The sequence below is a fragment of the Camellia sinensis genome, chromosome 10 (genome assembly GCF_055761805.1).
Source record: "Camellia sinensis isolate YWXY chromosome 10, ASM5576180v1, whole genome shotgun sequence".
Lineage (NCBI taxonomy): Eukaryota > Viridiplantae > Streptophyta > Magnoliopsida > Ericales > Theaceae > Camellia > Camellia sinensis.
In genome coordinates this window covers 64,594,089-64,615,709 of record NC_138970.1, presented here as the reverse complement: position 1 = coordinate 64,615,709, position 21,621 = coordinate 64,594,089, and the positions used below count along the sequence as shown (strand labels likewise).

The 21,621-nt window shown below is 34.1% G+C and overlaps 1 protein-coding gene and 1 long non-coding RNA gene across 8 annotated transcripts; both read right to left on the bottom strand.

Moving 5' to 3' along the window:
- Window positions 1-120: 120 nt before the first annotated feature.
- LOC114277657 (uncharacterized) lies at window positions 121-3,296 on the bottom strand. Its single transcript, XR_003634691.2, has 2 exons — window positions 2,975-3,296; window positions 121-420 (listed from the first exon to the last, which is right to left on the bottom strand). It is a non-coding gene; the product is annotated as an uncharacterized LOC114277657 (long non-coding RNA).
- Window positions 3,297-5,749: 2,453 nt separating this feature from the next.
- LOC114277659 (syntaxin-71) lies at window positions 5,750-20,760 on the bottom strand. 7 transcript variants are annotated; one of them, XM_082891558.1, is made up of 10 exons: window positions 20,444-20,760; window positions 20,207-20,332; window positions 18,872-19,031; window positions 18,678-18,763; window positions 18,444-18,512; window positions 18,317-18,361; window positions 18,169-18,231; window positions 17,977-18,053; window positions 17,533-17,595; window positions 5,750-6,061 (listed from the first exon to the last, which is right to left on the bottom strand). In XM_082891558.1, exons 1-9 carry the CDS (start codon window positions 20,600-20,602, stop codon window positions 17,580-17,582), a joined length of 801 nt encoding a protein of 266 aa, XP_082747684.1. In that variant the 5' UTR covers window positions 20,603-20,760; the 3' UTR covers window positions 5,750-6,061; window positions 17,533-17,579. The 7 variants fall into 7 exon arrangements, 5 of the variants coding, with proteins under 5 accessions (XP_082747684.1, XP_082747683.1, XP_082747686.1 ...); XR_014342128.1 differs by lacking the exon at window positions 5,750-6,061 and adding an exon at window positions 14,036-14,440 and having other exon boundaries at window positions 17,470-17,595; XM_082891557.1 differs by lacking the exon at window positions 5,750-6,061 and adding an exon at window positions 14,036-14,440.
- Window positions 20,761-21,621: the final 861 nt, after the last annotated feature.

The following is a 21,621-nucleotide window of genomic DNA, read 5'->3' as shown; positions in this document are numbered from 1 at the left end:
ACATAAAATGCAAAAGTCGTTCACAATCCCAAGGTAAACCCAACTATGGTCAAAACCACTTCCCACGAGCCAAGGTATTCAAACTCGGTTCGCTCTGATACCAAGTTGTCACACCCTGTATTTTATTACTCGGATAACATTATCAATATTCATTAATTAAGTCCATTTACAAATGACAATTCATCCTTGGATGAAAAGATGAATAATTAAATATACATGTTCCCTCTCGTTATACAGCAAGGACATTTACATACAAATAAAAGAATTGCCCAGAGGCTTAGAATAAAAAAAAGAACACCACTCCTTACAAAAAGATAGCATTTAGCCAAACAAACAAATGAAGTAGTACAATCTATCAATACATTACACTTATGAAATGATAAAACTCATTGTTTGATCTTCAAATCTGAAAAGCATTCCCTGTACACATGTACAGGCAGGGGGTAAGCAACCACCAGCTCACCAAACAATCTCATATTAAAACATTAGAAGATATGCGGGTACAAAGATACTCATACATATACGTGAAATCATATCATGTTAAACCATAGGACTTTATTACATAATCTCCTAAATCCAATTTATTTAATTAACCACAACTAGTTAACTTAAATAAATAAACATGCTTCAGCAGTAATAGGACATCCTTTCCCAATTCATTTAATTATCCCATTGCCAATTGAATCAAATAATTAAAGCATTCATAATGACATCTAACAAAGTATCAAATAAATTTGTATACGGTCTTATGAGATGAATGCATATGCTATGTCATGCTCAAAATATTTTTCTCATCTTTTGAAAATCTCGTGCACAATGCCAATTTGAAAACACGTTAATCCAACCATTTCAATAAAATTTTAAAGAAGTAAATACGACTCAGGTAATCCCTAGGCTGGTGTCTGTAAGTAGGCATATCGAGCACTACTAAATTCCCACTTTATTGGTCTCTCACCAGAAAGGCAGTGGTACCTCCTCCGCTCGTGTTTTCGGTTTTTCACCCTGGACACTCAGGCCAACTTAGCCAACATCAAACTACACTCCTTATCCGGACTTACCAACGTATTTACCCAAAACAAATCCAAATGATCTTATTTCCCAAAAACAATTCACTTCTCAAAACAATAGTTTTCAATTGCAATTCGAAATCCATAATAACAATGAAATGGAATGGCAATGCAATATGTAACAATGCATTAGAATAGTTCCAATTTCAATTCCACCACACAATGTTCCATACAATGTTCCATTGTGATCAATTTTCATATCTTTATCAATGTAATACCATGATACAATCCCAAGAGAAAATATAATAATGTCAATGTTCATGTATTTACCACATGTAAATCAACAACTTCCAACTTAGTCTCTTCAAGACAATTGAACAATATTCTTTATATAAAACAACTTCCAAAATCAAACATTTTCTTATCTTTCCAAGAATCTCATTTAAATACCAATATGGAAATCCTCTACCGGTTACCAAAATCAAAACTTTTAAATAATAGGTTCATCATCAACAATAGCATATAACATCAAGGTGGGTTCAAGGTTTCATCAATTTCTAATTCACATACTTTATCAATGAAATGTAATTACAATCTTTCCAAAACTCATCCCTATCCCAAACATTAAATAGAATCAAATTCGCATTTTTCTCATGCAAGTGAAATATCGGGATCTTCAATTTCAATCATAATTCTCACTAAACACAAGTGAATATTCCAACACTTAATCAATTATATCAAAATCTCCTCTTGACTATAATTATAAATTATAACACGAGTGTTCACTTTCCAATTATCAACATTAACCCCCATCAAATTAAACCAAGGGAAAATAAATAAATAAATAAATAAAAGTCTCGATAACTCATTTTTGTTTTAATCCAATTCATCCATTTGCTCCAAATAAGCTAAAAATCACATTCTATTCTTTTCTTGTCAAAAACCACGAAACAATTTAAATATCTCATAAAAATTTTGAAGTGTGAAATTATTATTATAACATTACTCAACTTGTAAAACTAGGAACCCAATACCATACCACATCATCTTAATCTCGCTTATTTCTCCAATGTCATACTTGGTCAACTTCGTCACTTTTAATCTCATAATATTGAAGTTATGAATTAAACCCAATAATGCCCCTTTACTTACGAAGGATTTAAAATATTAACTAAACTAATTTAATTCATCAAATTATTTAGTCCATTATTTTCACCATCTTCCAAATTAATAACACCCAACTTAACCTCACATGTCTCATCTCTCAAATACACTCACATTTCATGTCTACCCAATTTTTCCTAAATCTCTACAAACAACAATTTCACAACTTTTTCTAAAATTACTTAATCGACATGATATTTACCTTAAAATTATAAAATATGCCCAAGAGTAACATTTTCAAGGTTATGAGTTCAAAAGTCCACATTTCACATTTTCCATTTTCACAAAAAAAAAAAAAAAAAAAAAAAAAAAAAAAAAAAAATGAACACAACTTAATCATCAACATAACACCTTCCATAAAGTTTCATGAATATAACACTTTTAAAGTTTTTTAATCTCAAAACAACTGTATAATCCCAACTTAACAATCTACACAATATTCCTCAATATCAATTTATTTTTCTCAAAAATAAATTCCAAATCAAAGATAAAAAAATATATATTTCAACTTTATATTTCTCAAAATAAATCATCTAATCATAATATGATGTAGATACAATTCCTACAACTTTTAAATTTTATTTTCGGAATTTTTTTTTTACAAAATTATCAACACAAAAATGATTTTTCAAATCAATCTCAAAATGCCAACATTCTTAACATTTCAACATAATTTTTCTTTCAAAAATTACCAAACAAAAATCTGAAATATATATATATATGCAATACCTCTTAAAATGACATATTTTTTTCAAAATAACCCTAACATAGTTTTAATGTAATGATATGCAGAAAGTGCCAACCTCAAATATGAAGAAAAGCAAATCTGAAAATGTAAATATCGCCCGATTATGGATCCGAGACCACCATTGGGAAGATCACAACGAGCTTTCCGACTTTCATTTACAACATTTTTGTAAAATCTCACTCTAAAGACTCTCACTCTAAACTTAAAGCTTCAGCCAATAATGGAGAAAAAAGAGGGGGAGAGAGACAGAGACAGAGACAGAGACAGAGAGGGAAGAAGGGAGAGAGAGAAGGAGGAGCTCTCTGCTCCAAGCCGAAAATAAATGAATGGGAAAGGGATTGGAAAGATGGAAAAAGTGGGAGGCAACCCACGTGGGTTTGCTTCCAAGGTTTGTTTTCCCTAAATATATAATTTTATAATAATATTTCAAAATTTTACTGCATAAATTATAAAATAATATAATTTTTTTCACTACAAAATATAATATTTTGCTCACCACAAAATATATACCTATTTTATTCACTACAAAAATATATAATTTTTCACCATATAGTACACACTATAAAATCAAATATCAAATATTTATTATAATCTTACATAATAAATAATGACTCCCAAAATAGTTATTACCAATCACCTAATTAAAAATGACCAAACAGTTAAACATGAGTCATTAAACAAATTCAATTTAAATTAAATTTAAGTCATAAACCCCACCTATAAGCCAAACATGGTCCAATTATATACCAAAATAGACCCAACAAATTTATCTCAAATCATGGTCTAAACACCCAAAACTTAATTTCAAAGTCCACTATAAATTAAATTGAACATCAATCAGTCCGCAAATTTTTTATAAAATAAATACTCATCAATTTATTTTTGAAATTTTTATCCAACGTGCTATACTCATATGGGAATAATATAATAAAATTTTCATAATTTCTGAGATTGAAAATTATATTTTAAAAAAAAATGATTACAAAATTAAACCATTTTCGCACATAACTTTACACAACACTTCAATCCAAATATTACTCAATTAATTTATACACTGACTATTTTAAATATAAAAAAAAATTGGATCATTGCACAAATAGTACCTTCAGTTCCATAATCTTCATAATTTAGTTTGATTCTAAATTTTATAAAACTGTAAATAGTGATTTAGTCCGAACCATGTTGAGCCCTATACCTATCCATTTTCAGTAATACTATGAATTTGGAATTTTTATCCCGAATTTTCTCCAGAAACATCAATCTATGGCTCAAATTCATTTATAAGTAGGTCATACACTACATCAATTCAACCTCTACCACACAAATATAACATTAAAAAAATATAAGCTGATAAGTCTGGGACCATAACATTGAAAATCCATTTGTCACCTATAGTTCTTAGTAATAGTTCGGTCTAGAAGATTTCCTCGCAAGTGAGAAACCCATTTGACATCTCTTATTCAAGAGGTTACACAATTACATATCAAAACTGGGGCAGGGTTCAGTAGAAACCAAATTTAAACTATAAATTAATGCATTGCAATAAAAAATAACAAAAGGGACAATTATATCAAAATAAATCCTAAATTTTTAATTTTGTCAATTTAAACCTTAAACTTTTAATTTGTTTTCAATCTAAATCATTTGTCTATTTTTATTACGTAAAAACAACTACAAAAATGATATTTTAGCCTTTAAACTCAAATAAAAACTATATTTTAGACGTTTTATGTATACTTATATTGAGTTTAATGACTAAAATACTTTTTTTTCATTAATTTTAGTTAATAAAAATAAATTAATGGTTTAGATTAAAAACAAATCAAAAGATTAGAGTTTAAATTGATAAAATTGGAAACTCATAATTTATTTTGTTAAAAGACTCAAATCTTTGGATTTCTTTTGTAGTTGTCCAAAAACAAAAACCAATATACATTAAAGGCATTTTTTTTTCTTTATTTTGTAAAACAATAGATAGCTAAATTACTATAATTTGTTGGTTTACAAATCTAAAGGCAAAAGCTAAAAACAATCCCTACTCGGCTTTAAGTTTTTTTTTTACCTTTTTTAAATATTAGCAAAATTGCACCAAACACTAACAAATTCTGAAAAACATATCCGAACTTGCACCAAACAGAACCGAACACACTAACCTCGTCAAAAACCAACCTCAAAAACAATTTCATCATCACTAGTAAAATGATTGTTTGTTCTGTCAATACAAAGACTCTGCTAGCTGCCAAGATTTTGAGCCCCCAAAGAACATCCATATCTTTTACAGACTCCCAAACAAAACCTCTCTTAGGGTTCAATGTTCATATCTACAGAACCTGACAAGGAAGCATTGGTATGAACAACCTCACAACACGTTTCTTGGCTGAGTGAACCGAGTCGAGTCAATCGAATCGACACATATTTTAAAGAAGGCTCGTTAAAAATTTGTCAAACTCAAGCTCAAGATGAGCACAACAAACTTAAAAAACCCAAGCTTAGGCTTGAGTTTAGTTCGAGTCAACTCAATTATATAAAAGAGTCAAACTCAAGTTCGAAAAGAATTTTTTAAAAAAAAAAAAAGAAAAAAGAACACTAAACTCTAATGCACATTAAGAGAAAAAAGAAAACATTATGAGCACCCAAAAAAAACATGTTATTAATAAATTTTATCAATCAAATATTTAAATTTGTACAAACACCAAACACAAATAGACAAATAGAACATATTTGATATATCATTAAAAATAAATATTAATTTATGTAACTATTCACAAGCTTAATCGAGTTGAGTTTGAGTCTACTCAATCTCGGCTCAATACTAAACCAAGTCTAAAAATTTGATTTGAAATTGTTTATTCAGTAAATAAGTCAAACTCAAATAAGTTTTAAACAAGCTAAGCTGTATTATTCATTAACGGCTCAGTTCATTTACAATCCTACACACAATGACCTCACATGGTACATTTCATTTGCATGCAAAATCAAAATTCGGTATCAAAAGATTTTGTAGTTTTCGAAAGAATTCTTTTCTCCAGTTCAACTTCACAGCAGGGTTTATACAGGGTTCCCCCTTTTGGAATTTTGTACGGACAAAGCTAGGTCATGACATGGCATGGATGGAGCCAAAGGGCAGCATTTGTACAGCAACCTTGTACAAACAAAAAATAATAATAATTTATATATTGAATTTTTTATATATATAAAATAATATTCATCCATTGAAAAATAGAAAATCTATCATTTTGCGGTTCATGATTGTAAAAAAATGACACCCTACGAGATTTTGTACGAGTTTTTTTTTTTTTTTTTTGTATAAAGAAAATATTTATGTTTAATATTTTCCTTATTTCCGTAATCAAACTGGGGGGTTAATCCAGGTCTTTGACTCCTCACTTTTAATTAGCTTTAATTTTCTATTGACTATATTTTATTCTATACTAGTAGGCAAAAAAAAGACATATATAACCAATCACAATAATAATAATCATAAGGTGATTTATTCCTATCTTGCTATGTTGGCATTAAAAGGATCAAACCCTCTCATATGCTCTGAAAATCTTATTTTGATGAATTCAATAATTGAATTTGAAGCAAATTTTTTTGAAGCTTTCAATTTTGAAATATTTTACAAATAAAAAATATTGCCAAGACTAATTCAAGCCAGCTGCTTTTATATAACCTAGCATTTCACATCAAATCAATAGCAAAAGAAACTCTTTATTTTTGGTCAATAGGTAGGAGGAGATAAATAACAAGAAAATTACATCAAACTGGAAAAATAAAGTCAAACATGTAGCCACAATCATACAACAACCTCATCAAACCAAACAAATACCAGAAAACTCCAAACAAATATAACGGAAAAATCACTCAAACAAAAGGTGAGAAGAGTCAAACCTCGTACATCCTAACAAGGTATAGAGACTCTTGGCCAACAAGCTAGCCATGTTGGTTCGGAAACTTCCTCCTCAATGCCTGCTTTTTAATGGATGTTTGACCAAAGAATGCAGAAAATAACTCCTAGTTCTCTCAGGAAGATGTTTGATCAGTCAGTTCATATATGTAACATAAGAGAATAAATCAAGGCTAGCATCAAATTTCTGATCGACTCTGAAAAACAAACATAGTACTTCGATCCAACTGAAAATTATTTCCCACAAACATGGTACTGGTCATAATTCAAGCCATTCAATTTTTATTTTATGGAAGCATAATGCAACCTGACCACATTGTCACATTTCACACATTACTTCCATGCTGCGCCAACTCAAAATCAGTCATAGATTGGTTATACTTAGATGATCCAAGCCATTCAATTAGTAGACTTCATATTGAATCTCCACAATCATTATACTGGTCATAATTCTAGCAAGAGGCTACAATACTATCTCACACTTCTAAATATGGTATATACAAAGACCCATCATTGTCCACACAAATAAGTCTATAGTTAAGACAAAGGGTTGCTTTCCTTTCTATTTCATAAAACCACCCACATGTAATTGATTTAATCCTATTTAATTAGCCAACATCAATGACCTAACCTGCATGAGTACACCATATATAATATAACCAGTACACTGCTCTCTAATTCACATCGACCTCACTTGATAACATCGGTAGTTAATTCATCCTAGGTTCCTCCAACAAAAAGAAGAAAGCCCTCTTCCATGGAGAAAAACCCAACTCAAATATTCAACTTCCACCTGGTTTTAGGTTCCACCCAACTGACGAGGAGCTCATCGTGCACTATTTGAGAAACAAAGCAACCTCAAGTTCACTGCCAGCAGCTATCATTGCTGAAGTTGATCTCTACAAGTGCAAACCTTGGGAGCTACCTAGTCTGTGTTGTTGCACCCAACACTTTGTTCTAGAAATCTTCTTTTATTCTTTTGATGGTCAAACTAACTAAGCGAAAAATAAATTTTTTTTTTCTCTTTTAAACAGGGAAGCTTTGTTTGGCGAGGAGGAATGGTACTTCTTCACCCCAAGGGATAGAAAGTAGCCCAACGGAGTGAGGCCTAATAGGATGGCAGCTTCAGGTTATTGGAAGGCTGCGGGAACTGATAAACCAATTCTCAGTTCATGTGGAGCAAGGATATTTGGAGTGAAAAAAGCTCTGGTGTTCTATAGAGGACGCCCTCCAAGAGGAATCAAGACGGACAGGAACATGCAGGAGTACAGATTGCCTGAAGCAACGAGGCTGACTTCCAAGCGAAAAAGATGCATGAGGGTAAGTTGTTTTGCATGATATCTAGCTTTCATTTACGTTCCATTTGCTTCAGCGGGAAAGTTTCAGAGAAAACACTTTCCTATGTTTGGCTGCATCCTTGAAATCAATAAACTAATGGTTGTATTAGTGGTGGTGGTGGGGCGACAGTGGTGGCCGCAATGGTGATGGTGGTGGTGAAGGTAATGGTAGCGGTGGTAGTGCAGTGCAGTGCCACCCGATCACCTAACTGTTAGGAAGAAAAGCATTTCGATCAATCTCTGCTTAGTGTAAAAAAGTAGAAAAATTATACTCCCTCCGTCCCAAAATATTAGTCCCTTATTCCATTTTTTATTGTCCCAAAATATTAGTCCTTCTTAAAAAATCAAGTACAAAAATAATATAAATTTCCTATTTTACCCTTCTTTTAAATTAATAAACAACATAAAAAGTACAATTATGTATTGATATTCTCAAAAAATGTACTATCAAAAGGATAATTTTGGAAAATCAACTTTTTTCAAATGCAATAATTGCACTACCAAAAAAAGTTGGATTCCCCAAAAGGGACCATTATTTTGGGACGGAGGGAGTATATATTCTTGTGCTGGTATTGAGTTGATATATGAAATGTGTATTGTGTCTGCATGTGTTAATGGAAACTCAGGAGAAGAAGAGCTGCTTAGAGCTTGTTGTAGACTATGCCAATGCAAGAAGTGGCAAGGAAGGTTAAGCCCTCATGTTGGATCTAGTGATTCATAAGAACGTCCACTTCTTGTTAACACTCCATTTGTTTGCGCTGGTGTTTGGCATAACGGAAAACAAAAGTCAACGGAAAATGTTTCAGTGGTCAATGGAAAAGAAGCCTATTTGGGCGGAAAACGTTTTCCGGACTAACGTCAATGCCAAACTTGAAATGGTCAGAGAATTTCTGTACAGAGATTGCCTGGTGTTACCATTAATCATTGGGTCTTCCATAGACACGGTTTTCTAGCATAAGCTTTGAAGCTAGCAAAAACTCTACTACAGTCTGTGAAGGCTATTCTGACACAAACTATTCACAATACTCGGTCCCACCTTTTGACAATTCAATCAATGGACAGAAGAGAAAGCAGCCCACTGAAGGAACTCAGTATGAGAATATCATCCAACCCAAGAAGAAGGTAACTGACAGAGATGATCAATGGAGCGACGACAGAACTGAATCGAATAATTATGTAGTACAAACCAGTTTGAAGGTAACAACTTCAACACCAACCAGTGGAATTCTATAATCCAATATCAAGAGTTTAATCACTTGGACTTCGCAGAAGGTGAGTGAAGTATTCAGGAAACCATATGGATATAACATCTAGGTGCTTTTCTGGAAGTGAATGTATGTTTCATATTTTTAAAGAAGTTGGAATGTGTCAAATAAGTCTTGTACAACAAGGTAGTGGGCCAAAGCAAATACAGTGATTTATTTCACTGGGAATGCTTCATAAAAAGAATTTCTAACTAGAATGACACGGCACTATTACTTCAGAAAATAATAACAATGATGATGGATATTTTTTATGAAATAATTAGAAACTAACATGCCATGTTCTACTAGTGAATTTCTAGTTATAATTTCTGTTTGTAAATCACTACTTTTTTCATAAATACAATGTACATAAATGGGTATGTTGTAGATATCTGTGTAATATATATACACATATTGCAACTAAAAGTTCACTCTCCAAGCATGTGAATCTTTGGGTTAAATGAAACTGTTACAAGCTTATAAATTATTGAATGTTTTCTTTGCAATTAATGAATGAAGTGGCTAGACATGTTGGAAGACAAGATTACATGAGATATGTTAATTGTTAAAAGTATTGATCAACGAAATTATAGTAGAATAAATGTTTTAAGAGTAGAGAACAGTTCTAGATTAAGAGGTTTTGAATATATAAGACTACAATCAAATAGATGAAATATAACTTAACAAAAACATACATAAATTAAAAATAATGAATATCACAACCCCATAGATTTTAAAAGGGTACCATTTTGTTATCTATAGTCAAATCATTAATGAGAGAAATTTGAAAATGTATATTTTTTTTATTTTTTTTTTTTGATAAATAAAATTTGATAATGTATATTACAACGCCAAGGGTGAAATGTAAGAACTATTAGACCAACCAATTCTTATAATAGAAAATGTTTGGAAGATACTTAACATGATATAGTAAGACAAACATACTTGAATTGTGGAAGTTGAGATGTATGCAATTGTAAAAAGATGTCACCCTGGTATGAAATTATTTAGGAGTGAATTCTCTAGTGTGCTGGTTTGCGGGAAGTTTTTTGATGTTCCATTTAAGCTTTGGATAGAAGATGGTTTCAGCTATGTGGCGAATGTGATTGGCAGTATACTCGATCTCATTGTAGGCTTATTTTGCCAAAGCGTGTGTATTGAAATTTAAGCAAATAAGGAGATTCCAAATTCCTTCATACTTAATTTAGGTTATGAGGACCCTTATCAAATTAAAGTTGAAGTGTCAAGGAAACCCCAAAAATGTGATGAGTGCGAGGCTTTTAGTCATTGACCAAAAGCTCATGGTTTCTAGTTTCTCAACCAAACAAGAATGGTTAGTTAAAAAGGATAAAGGGGAAACAAAACCCAGTGAATGGGCAGAAGGCCAAAAAGAGAAATGGTAAGGATGTCATGCATGCTTGCCCAAAGAAAAAGCTTGAGGTGACCTCTACGTCAACTTATCCAACTTCATCAAATATTTTTGATGTGTTATCAGCATGTGTTCCCAATGAGATTCCAGGGGTTGAGATGAAGAGTAAAGGGGAAAAAAAAGAGAGGAAAGATGTGAGTATTTCTTAAAAGGAAGATGCTACAGATGATATGATCCACAAATAGCGACAGTCACAAAGCATACTCTTTATGTGTTAAGTCCAAGAGTAGAAAAAGGAAATGGATTATAACTTGAAGTTGGAAAAACTAGAAAAACAGATGTTAAAGCTTCCACTGCTCTAATACCAAATAAGCAGCCACAAAAGGAAGTACAATCACAAAGGAGAAAACAAGATCCCTGAGGAGAATACAAAGACAGGATTTTATTTAGCACACAAGAACTACAGAATACAAGCTTCGAGGAGAGATGGATGGCCCTCTAGCCACAAAACACTCCTTTTATTGCTAATAATAAAAAAAATAATAATAATAATAAAAAAGAAGCCAAGGATGAAACTAAAAGGATTATGGATGCCACTCCTTTCAAAGATGAGAACAAAAGGAAACTTATAGAGAAATTCAAATTCTAATGTTTGGTTGTGTTTTCAAAATCTATTTTTGAAAATTTACAAAAACTAGTTTGGTGAAAGAAAAGAAAAATATTATTTTCATATAGTTTTCTCTTTTTGGGGACGAAAATAATTTTAGAAAATTCAAAAATAAACTAGTTTGGGGTTTATTTTTGTCAAACTAATTTGTAATTTTTTGAAAAAAAAAAAATTACAAAAGCAGATTCTGAAAACTCAACCAAACAAATTGCAAGGGAAAAGAAGTCATGCCCAAAGCCTTCTAGTAAGAGTTCACACTCTAATTGATATAAGGAGACGTGGGATAATGGTTCTATTTGTTTATTGTATAGTTCTTGAGTTATATATGCCTACTACTGAGCCTCTGGCTTGTGAGAAGAAGTGTTCTGGATGAGTGCGGTTTGTTTATCTATATTTTGGTTTTTGTGCTTTAGCCTAGTCCCTCGAGCTGTGAGCATTTTACTTTCTTTGTTTGGTTAGATCCTGTTTTTATGTTGCCTAAGAGTTGTGTTGCCTCGAAGGTTTATTTTTTACAGACACTTAGGGTCATGTCCAAAGCCTCATTACATCTCTCTGTTCTAGTAATAAAATTGCTCACTTACCACGCACACACAGAACAAAACTGAGAATCTGAGATAAATAAGACAAAAATGTAATAAACAAGAAGAGCAATATAAAAATAAACTAGGTGAACGTAAGTTCGAATGGTTTGACCATTACTGGTAACTACACAAATGATAAAAAGTGGCATCATCGACATTGAGGGTGTTGTTGATGAGTGCAAGCTTGTAAGCTCTTTGTACTCCTTTCAGCTCTATTAATAAAGACTTGCTTCGAGTAAGGTTTTCACACCCCAAAACTTCATTTTTTATAAATTCACATGCTATAAATATGTAAGTGCATAAATTTGTTCTTAGATTTTATGTTGAGTATGTTAACTTTTAGTTGCTAGGATGAGTTAAGAAATTTGTGTATATGCTAGAGTTCTAGACATTGTGTAAATTTAATTTTATGTCCAAGGCATGATCTCATATTTGGTGACTAACAATTTTTTTGCAATTGAAATGAATTTAGGTTAATTTAGAAAATGTGTTCGTGGTTAAGGCATTTTTTATTGAAATTAAATTGTGGTGCAAACTTATGTATGTAAACTTATATTTCCAAATACTGGATTTGTTTGAGCTAGAATGTGATTAATGTTGTTATGTATGTTTACTTATGTGATACAGCTCAGGAGAAGCATCTGGTAAAAGTTTCCGTTTGGCAACACTTACATTTTCAGTTTTTAATTTATATTTACAAAAATTTAAAAAACTCAAATAAAAACTTGCTTGGTAAATTTTTGATTTATAAATTAATGGTTTCAGTTTATAAATTTGGCCAAAAAATATAAACTCAAAAAATGTGTTTCCGTTTTGAGTTTTCAGTTTTTTTTTTTTTCCCACCCAACACTAGCCACCACCCGCCACCATTTTCCACCACCGTCTTCCACCACCACCACCCACCCCCCACCACCACTCACCACCACCCGCCACCACCACCACCACCCGCCAGCCACCCACCCCCCGCTACCACCACAGTCTTCCACCACCACCACCCACCACCCACTCGCCACCGCCACCCACCGCCCGCCACCGCCACCGCCACCGCCACCCCCCACCCGCCGCCGCCGCCACCACCCGCCACCGTCACCCACCCACTCACCACCACCACCACCACCTACCCGCCACCACCACTCACCTGCCACCACCATCCACCCACCCGTCATCGCTTTCCACCACCGTCTTCCGCCGCCACCACCCGCCACTTTCCACCATCGTCTTTCGCCGCCGCCGCCGCCACCACCACCCACCCACCCGCCACTTGCCACCACCGTCTTTTGCCACCATCACCCACCACCTGCCACCATTTTCCACCACCGCCTTCCGCCGCCACCACCACCCGCCATCATTTTCCACCACCGTCTTCCGCCGCCACCACTCGTCACCACCCGCCACCACTTGCCATTTCTCACTCTTTTTTATATTTTTAAATTTTTAAAAATATTTTGTCTAAACCAAACGCGTTTGTAATTTATGTTTTTCTAAAAATAAATAAAAAATAAACAAAAACCAGTTTATAAAATTTTTGTAAATATAAATTGAAAACGTAAACGTTACCAAACAGGCAGCAATGCCGAAGTTAAAAGAGGAGTTTCAAGACCAAACGAAGTGACCAATTAATTGATCTTATTCTTATTCTTAATCTTAGAGAGCATTAGAGTTTTGTTTGATGATTTAAGTGAGTGTTTTATTATGCTTTTACCGTATAGGATTAACGGAAAAGGATTTTGTAACTGTAGTCATGGATTTAATGGTATTCTTAAGGATGACAAAATAAGGATTTGGTACTCAATTGTTAGTATGTATAGAGATTGTTAGAAACACAACCACTTCGGGATTTTTGTTCATCTACCACTATTGATGCTTGCTTTTGTGAATTATCAAGTCTTTTTCTCAATACTCTACTGTGTTTATTTTTTCTATTTTTTTTCTCTTTGCTACTTTTTTACATTAAAGTATGTTTCAAGTCCTTAGAAACTGCTTTTATACTTCAAGGCAAAGAGAGGGCAGCTTGACAAAAATTAACACTTTTTAGTAGATTTGACCCAGCAAGTGGCACCCTTGCATAGGAAGTGCAAAAACTTGCAAAAGGAGCTACGATTCAGTTAAGGATATGATATACATGCTTCAATGTCCAAAAAAGTAGAGATAAGCTCATTCCATGAGGAAGAAGAGAGGCCACCACCTAGGTCTATTTTGTGGAACATCATCAAAATTCAAAATTTAGAGTATAAATTGCCACATCATTATGAGTTTTAAAATACTAATGTATTAATGTGGCTCTCTCACAATCATTGATTATGATGTAGAAATCTCCATTTCCTGCCTGCAACGGGGAGGATTTCAACCTAGCACTTGAAGTGGAATGTGATGTTTCTCAAGCCAGTTTGGTAGAATCTTAGCCAACGGAGTAAACCTATAGCATTTTAAGCAAGAAGTTAACGACACAAGGAAATTGTATTAATGTAGAATTTTATGTGGTGCAAGTATTGAAGCTTACAATTTTGTCCTTAAGCATGAGGATAGTTCACAAAACCATGTTGCAAATGCATTGAGTTGTAGAATGATTTAATACTTTATTGGTTGAGGTAATTGAATCTGATGCTATTAAAGGTGTTTATTCACAGAATACTTTTCAAACTCGTAGCGAATCAAATATGGGGAAGATGGAAATTTTCTAATCCAGGAGCTAAATGGAAGGGGTATAATCCATCTTAGGCAAGATAAAGTTGTTCTCTTCTTGGAAGACAAATGTTATAGGCCTAGTATATGGAGGGATATTGGACAGACCAGCAATAGGTGTCACACTCATCAGCTAGCTACGGGCCAGTCACAAGAGAGTGACTTCCCAATTGCAACTGTTAATTGTGATCATGTGAGTAGGCATAGCACCTAGCACAATTCAATTATGCTGGTGGTTGATCAGTTTTTTAAGATAACCCATTTCATTCTATGTACTCGAACTGCCATGTATTATTGGCGGTCGAGATACCGTAGGAAGTAGGGGTGTAAAATAGCCGACCAACCGATAGGTTTTTTATCAGTTTTGGTTTGGTATCCTGCTTTTGTATTTTGGACACAGAGTGAATCAAAACCAACAGAAATCCCATTTACCCATTTAAAATCTATTATTTAATGCATTAGTGCATGATTATACATAAAGTCCTTGCCAGATCTGTCATAATATACGGTAAAACTTATCCCTCCCTCCCTCCCTCTCTCTCTCTCTCTCTCTCTCACTTCCCTCTGCTCTTCTCTCCCTCTTCCTCATTGGACGATGGGTGTCTGCAATGCTACTATTTCAGTCCATCAATGGTAGAATCATAGTCATTCGTGGAGATCTTCAGGTAGGTGGCATAGTCAAGTTTAGAATGGAATTTTTTGTTGGTATTTTTTATGAAGTATGATTATCAAATTAGAATTCTAAAATTGTTTTGTTCTGATATTCACTATTTAAGTTGAATTTTGGGGAAATGGAATTCAGGTTTGATTTGTAAAATTGAAACTTTCTATGCAAATTGGTTGAATCAGTGAAATACATAACCTAGTTATGTCAACTGATGTTGGAATTTGGGTTTGAATTACCAACCTCATAAAACAACCTGAACTAAACCACACAATTCAAAAACCGAAAGATCAATTATATGACTAGTATCTATTAGAAGAAGAAAAAAGATGTATAGATCAAGCAGAGCTAGCTGAAGGAAGGGCGCTAACACGAATCAGTTTATGTGCCATTTTATAGAACTGATGTTGGACTAGGGGGTCATCATATGTTTTAGGTGAGGTTTTCTGAAAGAGTGTCCACATCTCCAACGGTACCATAAGGACAAAACAAAAACATTTATCTTGACTCTTAACCTCAAAAAGAGTGAGACCCTTCGGTAGGGGCCACTTTCTCCTATCTTTCAGAAGAGTGAGGATCTCCTGCTAGACTAGAACCTCTTCCTCACCTCTCACACACCCAAACTGATGTCTGCCAAAATTGACTAGCAAAACTTGGGGGCCTCTTGCAGCTTGGTATGAAGCCATAGTGTGGTTTTCAGATAGTTTCATGGCCAATATTGTGTCCAGGGTGTGATCTTCGAGTAGTGTTATGATCCATTCTGAGAATTGGGAATCATGTGGCTTAGTGGCTAAGAGCAAAGTCTCATCCGGGTGTGGATGATGTCTTCACCTAGACCAATCGTCGACAGTCACTTATCTTCATATCATCGACATCATAAGATCCTTATCAGATTATCATAGAGAAGAATCCTAACTTGATCACAAATAATTTCTATTTCAATTGCAACACAAGGCCCACTTACATACTAAAAGGACTTCAACTTTTTCTCAATCTCTTTTTCTTTTTCTTTTTTTTCTGATAAGTGTACTTTACCTCAATCTCCTCTACTTCATAAAAGGCTCCCCTCCTCATTTGGATCATATATTCACCACCTATTCCTTTGGGTTGCATTGCTCTTTACTCACGGTAATCTCCATCATCTCCAACTAAACGTTTGCAGTATCCATATCTCCAATGCTTACATTTGGACCCTCTACACCAAGAAACATAGAAAAGGCTAATTCCTTGGAACATCTAATAGCCATTAAATGCCACAAACAAGAGGGAAAAGAAGACCCAAGAGACGATCATTTTTTTTCAACTAGAAAAGTGGGCAAACACCACTGAATGCTAGCTACATCCTATGCTAATATTATTCAGATTGAATTTACAACTATTCTTAGGTTTTAAAAAAAGAAAAACGCTTATACTGTTGAATGCTGGCCACATCCTATGCTACTAGTATTCTGATCGATTTTACAACTTTTCTATGGTAAGGTGGATGTTGTAGCATAAAGCACCAAATATCACTCGTTCTACTACTTTGTTGTCTGCAGTAAATAGCATGTCTACAATATCACGGTATCATATGATGTAAGTTTGACGACCATAACACGAAATTGTTGACACAACAACCCAGCTATAACTGAAAGGTCAACTTTAATAATATTTCAGAAGAAAAAAAAAGTTACGAGAAGAAATTAAAACCACAAGGAGATTTCTATGAAAAAGTGATGCAGAACAAATTTTTGTTGTAAATCAACTCAATAAAATCCTGAACTCTTGCTCTTTAGTACCAGCACAAATTCATTTTTTTAACATTCAGCTGGGCCAATCCCTAGTTTAATCCTAACAGCAAATATCCTAGACTTTAATTGCAGATTTTTCAAGATCAGTTTTTATAGGAGTTTCGGTTGATGCAACCCTAGCCTACAAATTCATCCAAATTTGGTTCTTCCCTCTATAGGTTGCACAAATACCATAAGTGGTGTTTACAGGAGTCACAACATTAATCATATGCATAGAAATATAATACCTTAAATTAAGGAGACAAAATGAAAGCTGGAACAAATATACATTATTAGTAGTCAAAAGTATGAGAAAAGACATACACACACCGGAAAAACAAATCATCTCCAAAATAAGCACATAACAAGGCCTCAATCAACGCAAAACAATACCAGACAAAGCCAATATCACGAGCAGAAACAGTAGCCGATCGATCATCTTAATTCTTCAATACACTGCAGGTACAACAACCATCAGAATGACTGCTTAAAATACTAAACCAAAAGAGAAGGAAATTTGAAAAATCAAATGTCGACCAATCAATCAAATTTCAGCCCATACAAGTAGGAGAATCAATCCGACAATTGTTATTTCATTGAAATGCACTAAGGTAGTGAAAAGAAAGAGATTAACAGGAGAAACTGAACCAAGCAAAAAGAAGATTCAACCAGAATAACCATGCACTCAGCTCTAGTTTATAAGTTCAATTATTGGCTTCTAACTATAAGTTCACCCATGCATGAAATTATTTTCTAGAGTCCATTAAGCAAGTCAGCTATTACCAAGAATTAGATAAAACATTTTCTTTCCATTTTTTTAGAGAAAGTGAAACTTACTTATATAGATAGGCAGCAATCCCAAGAATTATGCACAACAGTATAATATCAATACAGAAATTTCGACTGGACCTCAACTGAAACAAATCAAAACTTTCTGTCAAATCCAGCAAAGAGATCTACGACATAGCACAGCTCTACAACACACAAAGTGATGCAAATCTACAGAAAATACAGTGGCAGCTCAATCACCTGGTTAACAGTATCCTTTAGTCTCACATTGGTGTTCTTAAGATCAGATGCGGCCTTGTCAACCTGTAGGATGTGAAGAAATACACCATTAATAATTTAAGAATACTCGTAGCTTTAGATATTAACAGGACAGGACGAGTTCTCAAACCTTAGTGTCAATCTCGTCCATTAAAGGAACTTGCCGATCCATTTCCTGTATGAATTGCAAAGTCATAAATTGATGTGCACAAAATGGGACAAAGCAACAGATACAAATGCACAAGGCAGCAGCAAACCTCATTCAAATCATGGGCCATGTTTTTCAATGTATCCAAACCTTCTGATATCACTTCCAATCCTTGGTCCTGTGTGAACATCAAAGTAAAACAAATTATTTTTATTTTTTATTTGGAATCAATAGAACAATGAATGTAGAAACCACAAAAGAACAAATCCTCATCAGAAAGAAAAAAATCATATTTCCCTCCAATTAAAAAAAGAAAGGCATTCAACTCTAAAGAATTGCATGCCTGCTTCATTTTCCGCATTTCATATTCTTGCCTGAATTGGCTGGACTCTTCTGTTTGCTGGAAGTACTCACTCTTGAACTGTCCATCTATGATCCAAATGAAACAAATAATTGAACAACAAATCTCAAGTAAGAGCCTCCCAAAAAAAAGAAAAAAGGAGGGAGAAAAAGAGTAGAATAAAGGCAACCAATCACCTGAATCAAACTTGATTTCTGTGCGGGAAGCTGAACCTGTCCAGCCTCCAGATTGTTTGGGAGCAGCTGCACTCCCATCTGGTATGGCTTGAATCCTATCTGGCAGAGCAAGGACCAAATCATTACGGGCAGCAAGTTCTTCTGTCGAAAGCCCCTTAACCTGAAAGTAAGATTTATTATTGATGCAACATCTGTCAAATGGTTAAACAAATCTAATAGGCTTTAGAAGCTTAAGACGAAGGCCATGGGTGCCACGGTTATCAAGATGCTTTTTCAGTCAAAAGGAAGGGACCCATGGAAGTTTTGAAAGTCTCCAATTATAATAATATGAAGTTTGTTTGGAAGTAGCTGGACAGATCTACATGTAATTTAAATCCCAAGGGATTGACCGAAAAGTAAAGACTTGAGGATAAGATTCAAGGTCTCGAGCTTGAGTCACTCTAAGGGGCTACTGGAGATTTGCCTGGTCATTAATTTCAGAGCTCCAGAATTAGTCAAGCTACGCGCAAGCTGACCCGTTACATATATATATAATAAAATATAAAAAAAGAAGAAGAAAAGAAAAGAAAACATTTACATGTAATTTATTAGGTTCTAAGGGTCGAGTTGAGCGTACTTCCGTAGTTTTCAGTTTTCCTGAACACAGGTCACGAGGGTCACCAATGAGTCGTATTATGGTTGAAGTTATGTTTTTGGGTCTTTCCTATAGTTTTCAGTTGGTTTACAATATTTTAATCAGTAAGGTTTATCATTCTTAGTTGTGAGTCAACATTCATAATGGAAACATGAGAAATACAGCATCTTACAAATACTTTGTTCTTTTTTATTTTTATTTTTTTGATAAATAATCAAACTTTATTAAAATCCTACAAATACTATTGTAATTCCTCAATTCAATGGAGCTGAGCTCTAGAGAACTGGAGATTATATATTTTTTATGTGTTTTGCTTCACCCTTATCAGGGTAAACTTTTCTTGCTTCCTCTACTTTTCTTCCTCCTCCTCCTTATTTTCACAAAACTTAAAAGTTAGAATTCACAGATCACTGTTCACAGTCCTCGAAATGGATATTTCAACCCCAAAACCCTAACAAATCAAGCTTAAAAAATTCAAGAAGCTGTCACTTTTGAAACCCAACCAAATTTAGAACATTCTAACATAAACTTAGAATCATAAGTTCCCCTAACTGTTGAACAATCAGCTGAAGTCAACCTCAGTTCTATGGTTTCAAAAATATCACATAACCACAAAATTCAAATTCAATAAAGTCAAACTAAATTATCAAATTAAACATTTCTACTATAAAATCAATAGAATAATTTCAAAAAGATCGAACCTTTTTTATAGCCAATCTCTCCAATTTAGGGACTTCCTCAAGCAACCGAGCTTTGGTGCGTCGAATCTCGGCATTGATAGCAACCGCAGAGGCCCTACTTTTCTCGTTCGATGCCGCCTCCGCTTTCTACAAAATCAAAAAATAAAAACCTCCAACTGCAAAAAAAAAAAAAAAAAAAAAAAAAAAAAAAAAAAAATCAAACGCAAGCCCTAGAAAATAGAACTTTTTGAGAGAGACCTGAAGAGCGGCGTCGATGTCGGAGTCGACGGCGGCGTAGAGGCGGGCGAAGGCGTCGTCAGCGGCGGAGAGGTTGAGATGTTGCTGCTTGTCGAAGTCGTACTTGTCGTATTTCTTGCAGATCGCGTCGACTCTCGTTAGGATTTCAATCACACTCATCTCTCTGGTTTCTCTTTTTGACTTGTGCTTCTTTCTCTCTCTGTCTCTCTCTGTGTTTCTTGTTTACTAGCTGATGGATTGTTGAGGATCACGGAGATGGGAGGAGAGAGAAAATGAAGGTTAGCTAGTGAGAGAGAGAAAGTTCTTTGTTTTTTTTAGGGCAAATTACATATACCCCTCGAGGTTTGGCTAAATTACAGATACCCCCTGAGGTTTGAGAAATTACGAATTCCCCCCTGAATGCTATATTTGCATAAGAAATTAGGGGGTAATTTGTTATGAAATATAAACCTCAAGGGGCAAATTGTTATGAAAATACAAACCTCAGGGGGCGGGATGTAATTTCCGAAACCTCAGGGGGTATCTGTAATTTAGCGAAACCTCGAGGGGTATATGTAATTTGCCCTTTTTTTATTTCTGAGGAGTTGTGGGGAGGAGACACAGCTGGCTTTGCAAAAGGAATGAAATGAAACTGCAGGCTGGTCTAACAGTTGGTTTGGTTAGATCGTCGGTAGATTGATTTCACGTATTTTTTCAGTTTTTACCTACAATAAAAATCAACTCCATTTTTATTTGGTTTAATTATGGATTGTTTTTGAGGGTTGGGTTAAAAGTTGATCTGTTATTTTTATTTTTTTAAATTTATAAAAAAAAAAAAATTGATAAGTAATGTGATTCAAAATAAGTTCAAAGTTAAAATTTTGTTTTTAATTAAGTTTTCAAATTGGCCCTATATTCTACCCGTTTTAGTTTAATTTAACTCAAAAATATATTTATTGTGTTTAGTGTCAATTTTTTAAAAAATTAATAAATATATAAGAATATAAAAGTATATTATATTTTTATATTTTTATTTTTTATATTTGATGAATTTTTTAAAGATTTTTTCACAAATATTTAGGGGTGTAATTTTGGCCCGCGGGTTGCCCAAAGCCTGCCCACGGCCCGAGGTGGGCCCAGCCTGTTTAGACCCAAGCCCAAACTCAGCCCAAGGCCTTGGGCCAGGGCCAGGGCCATCG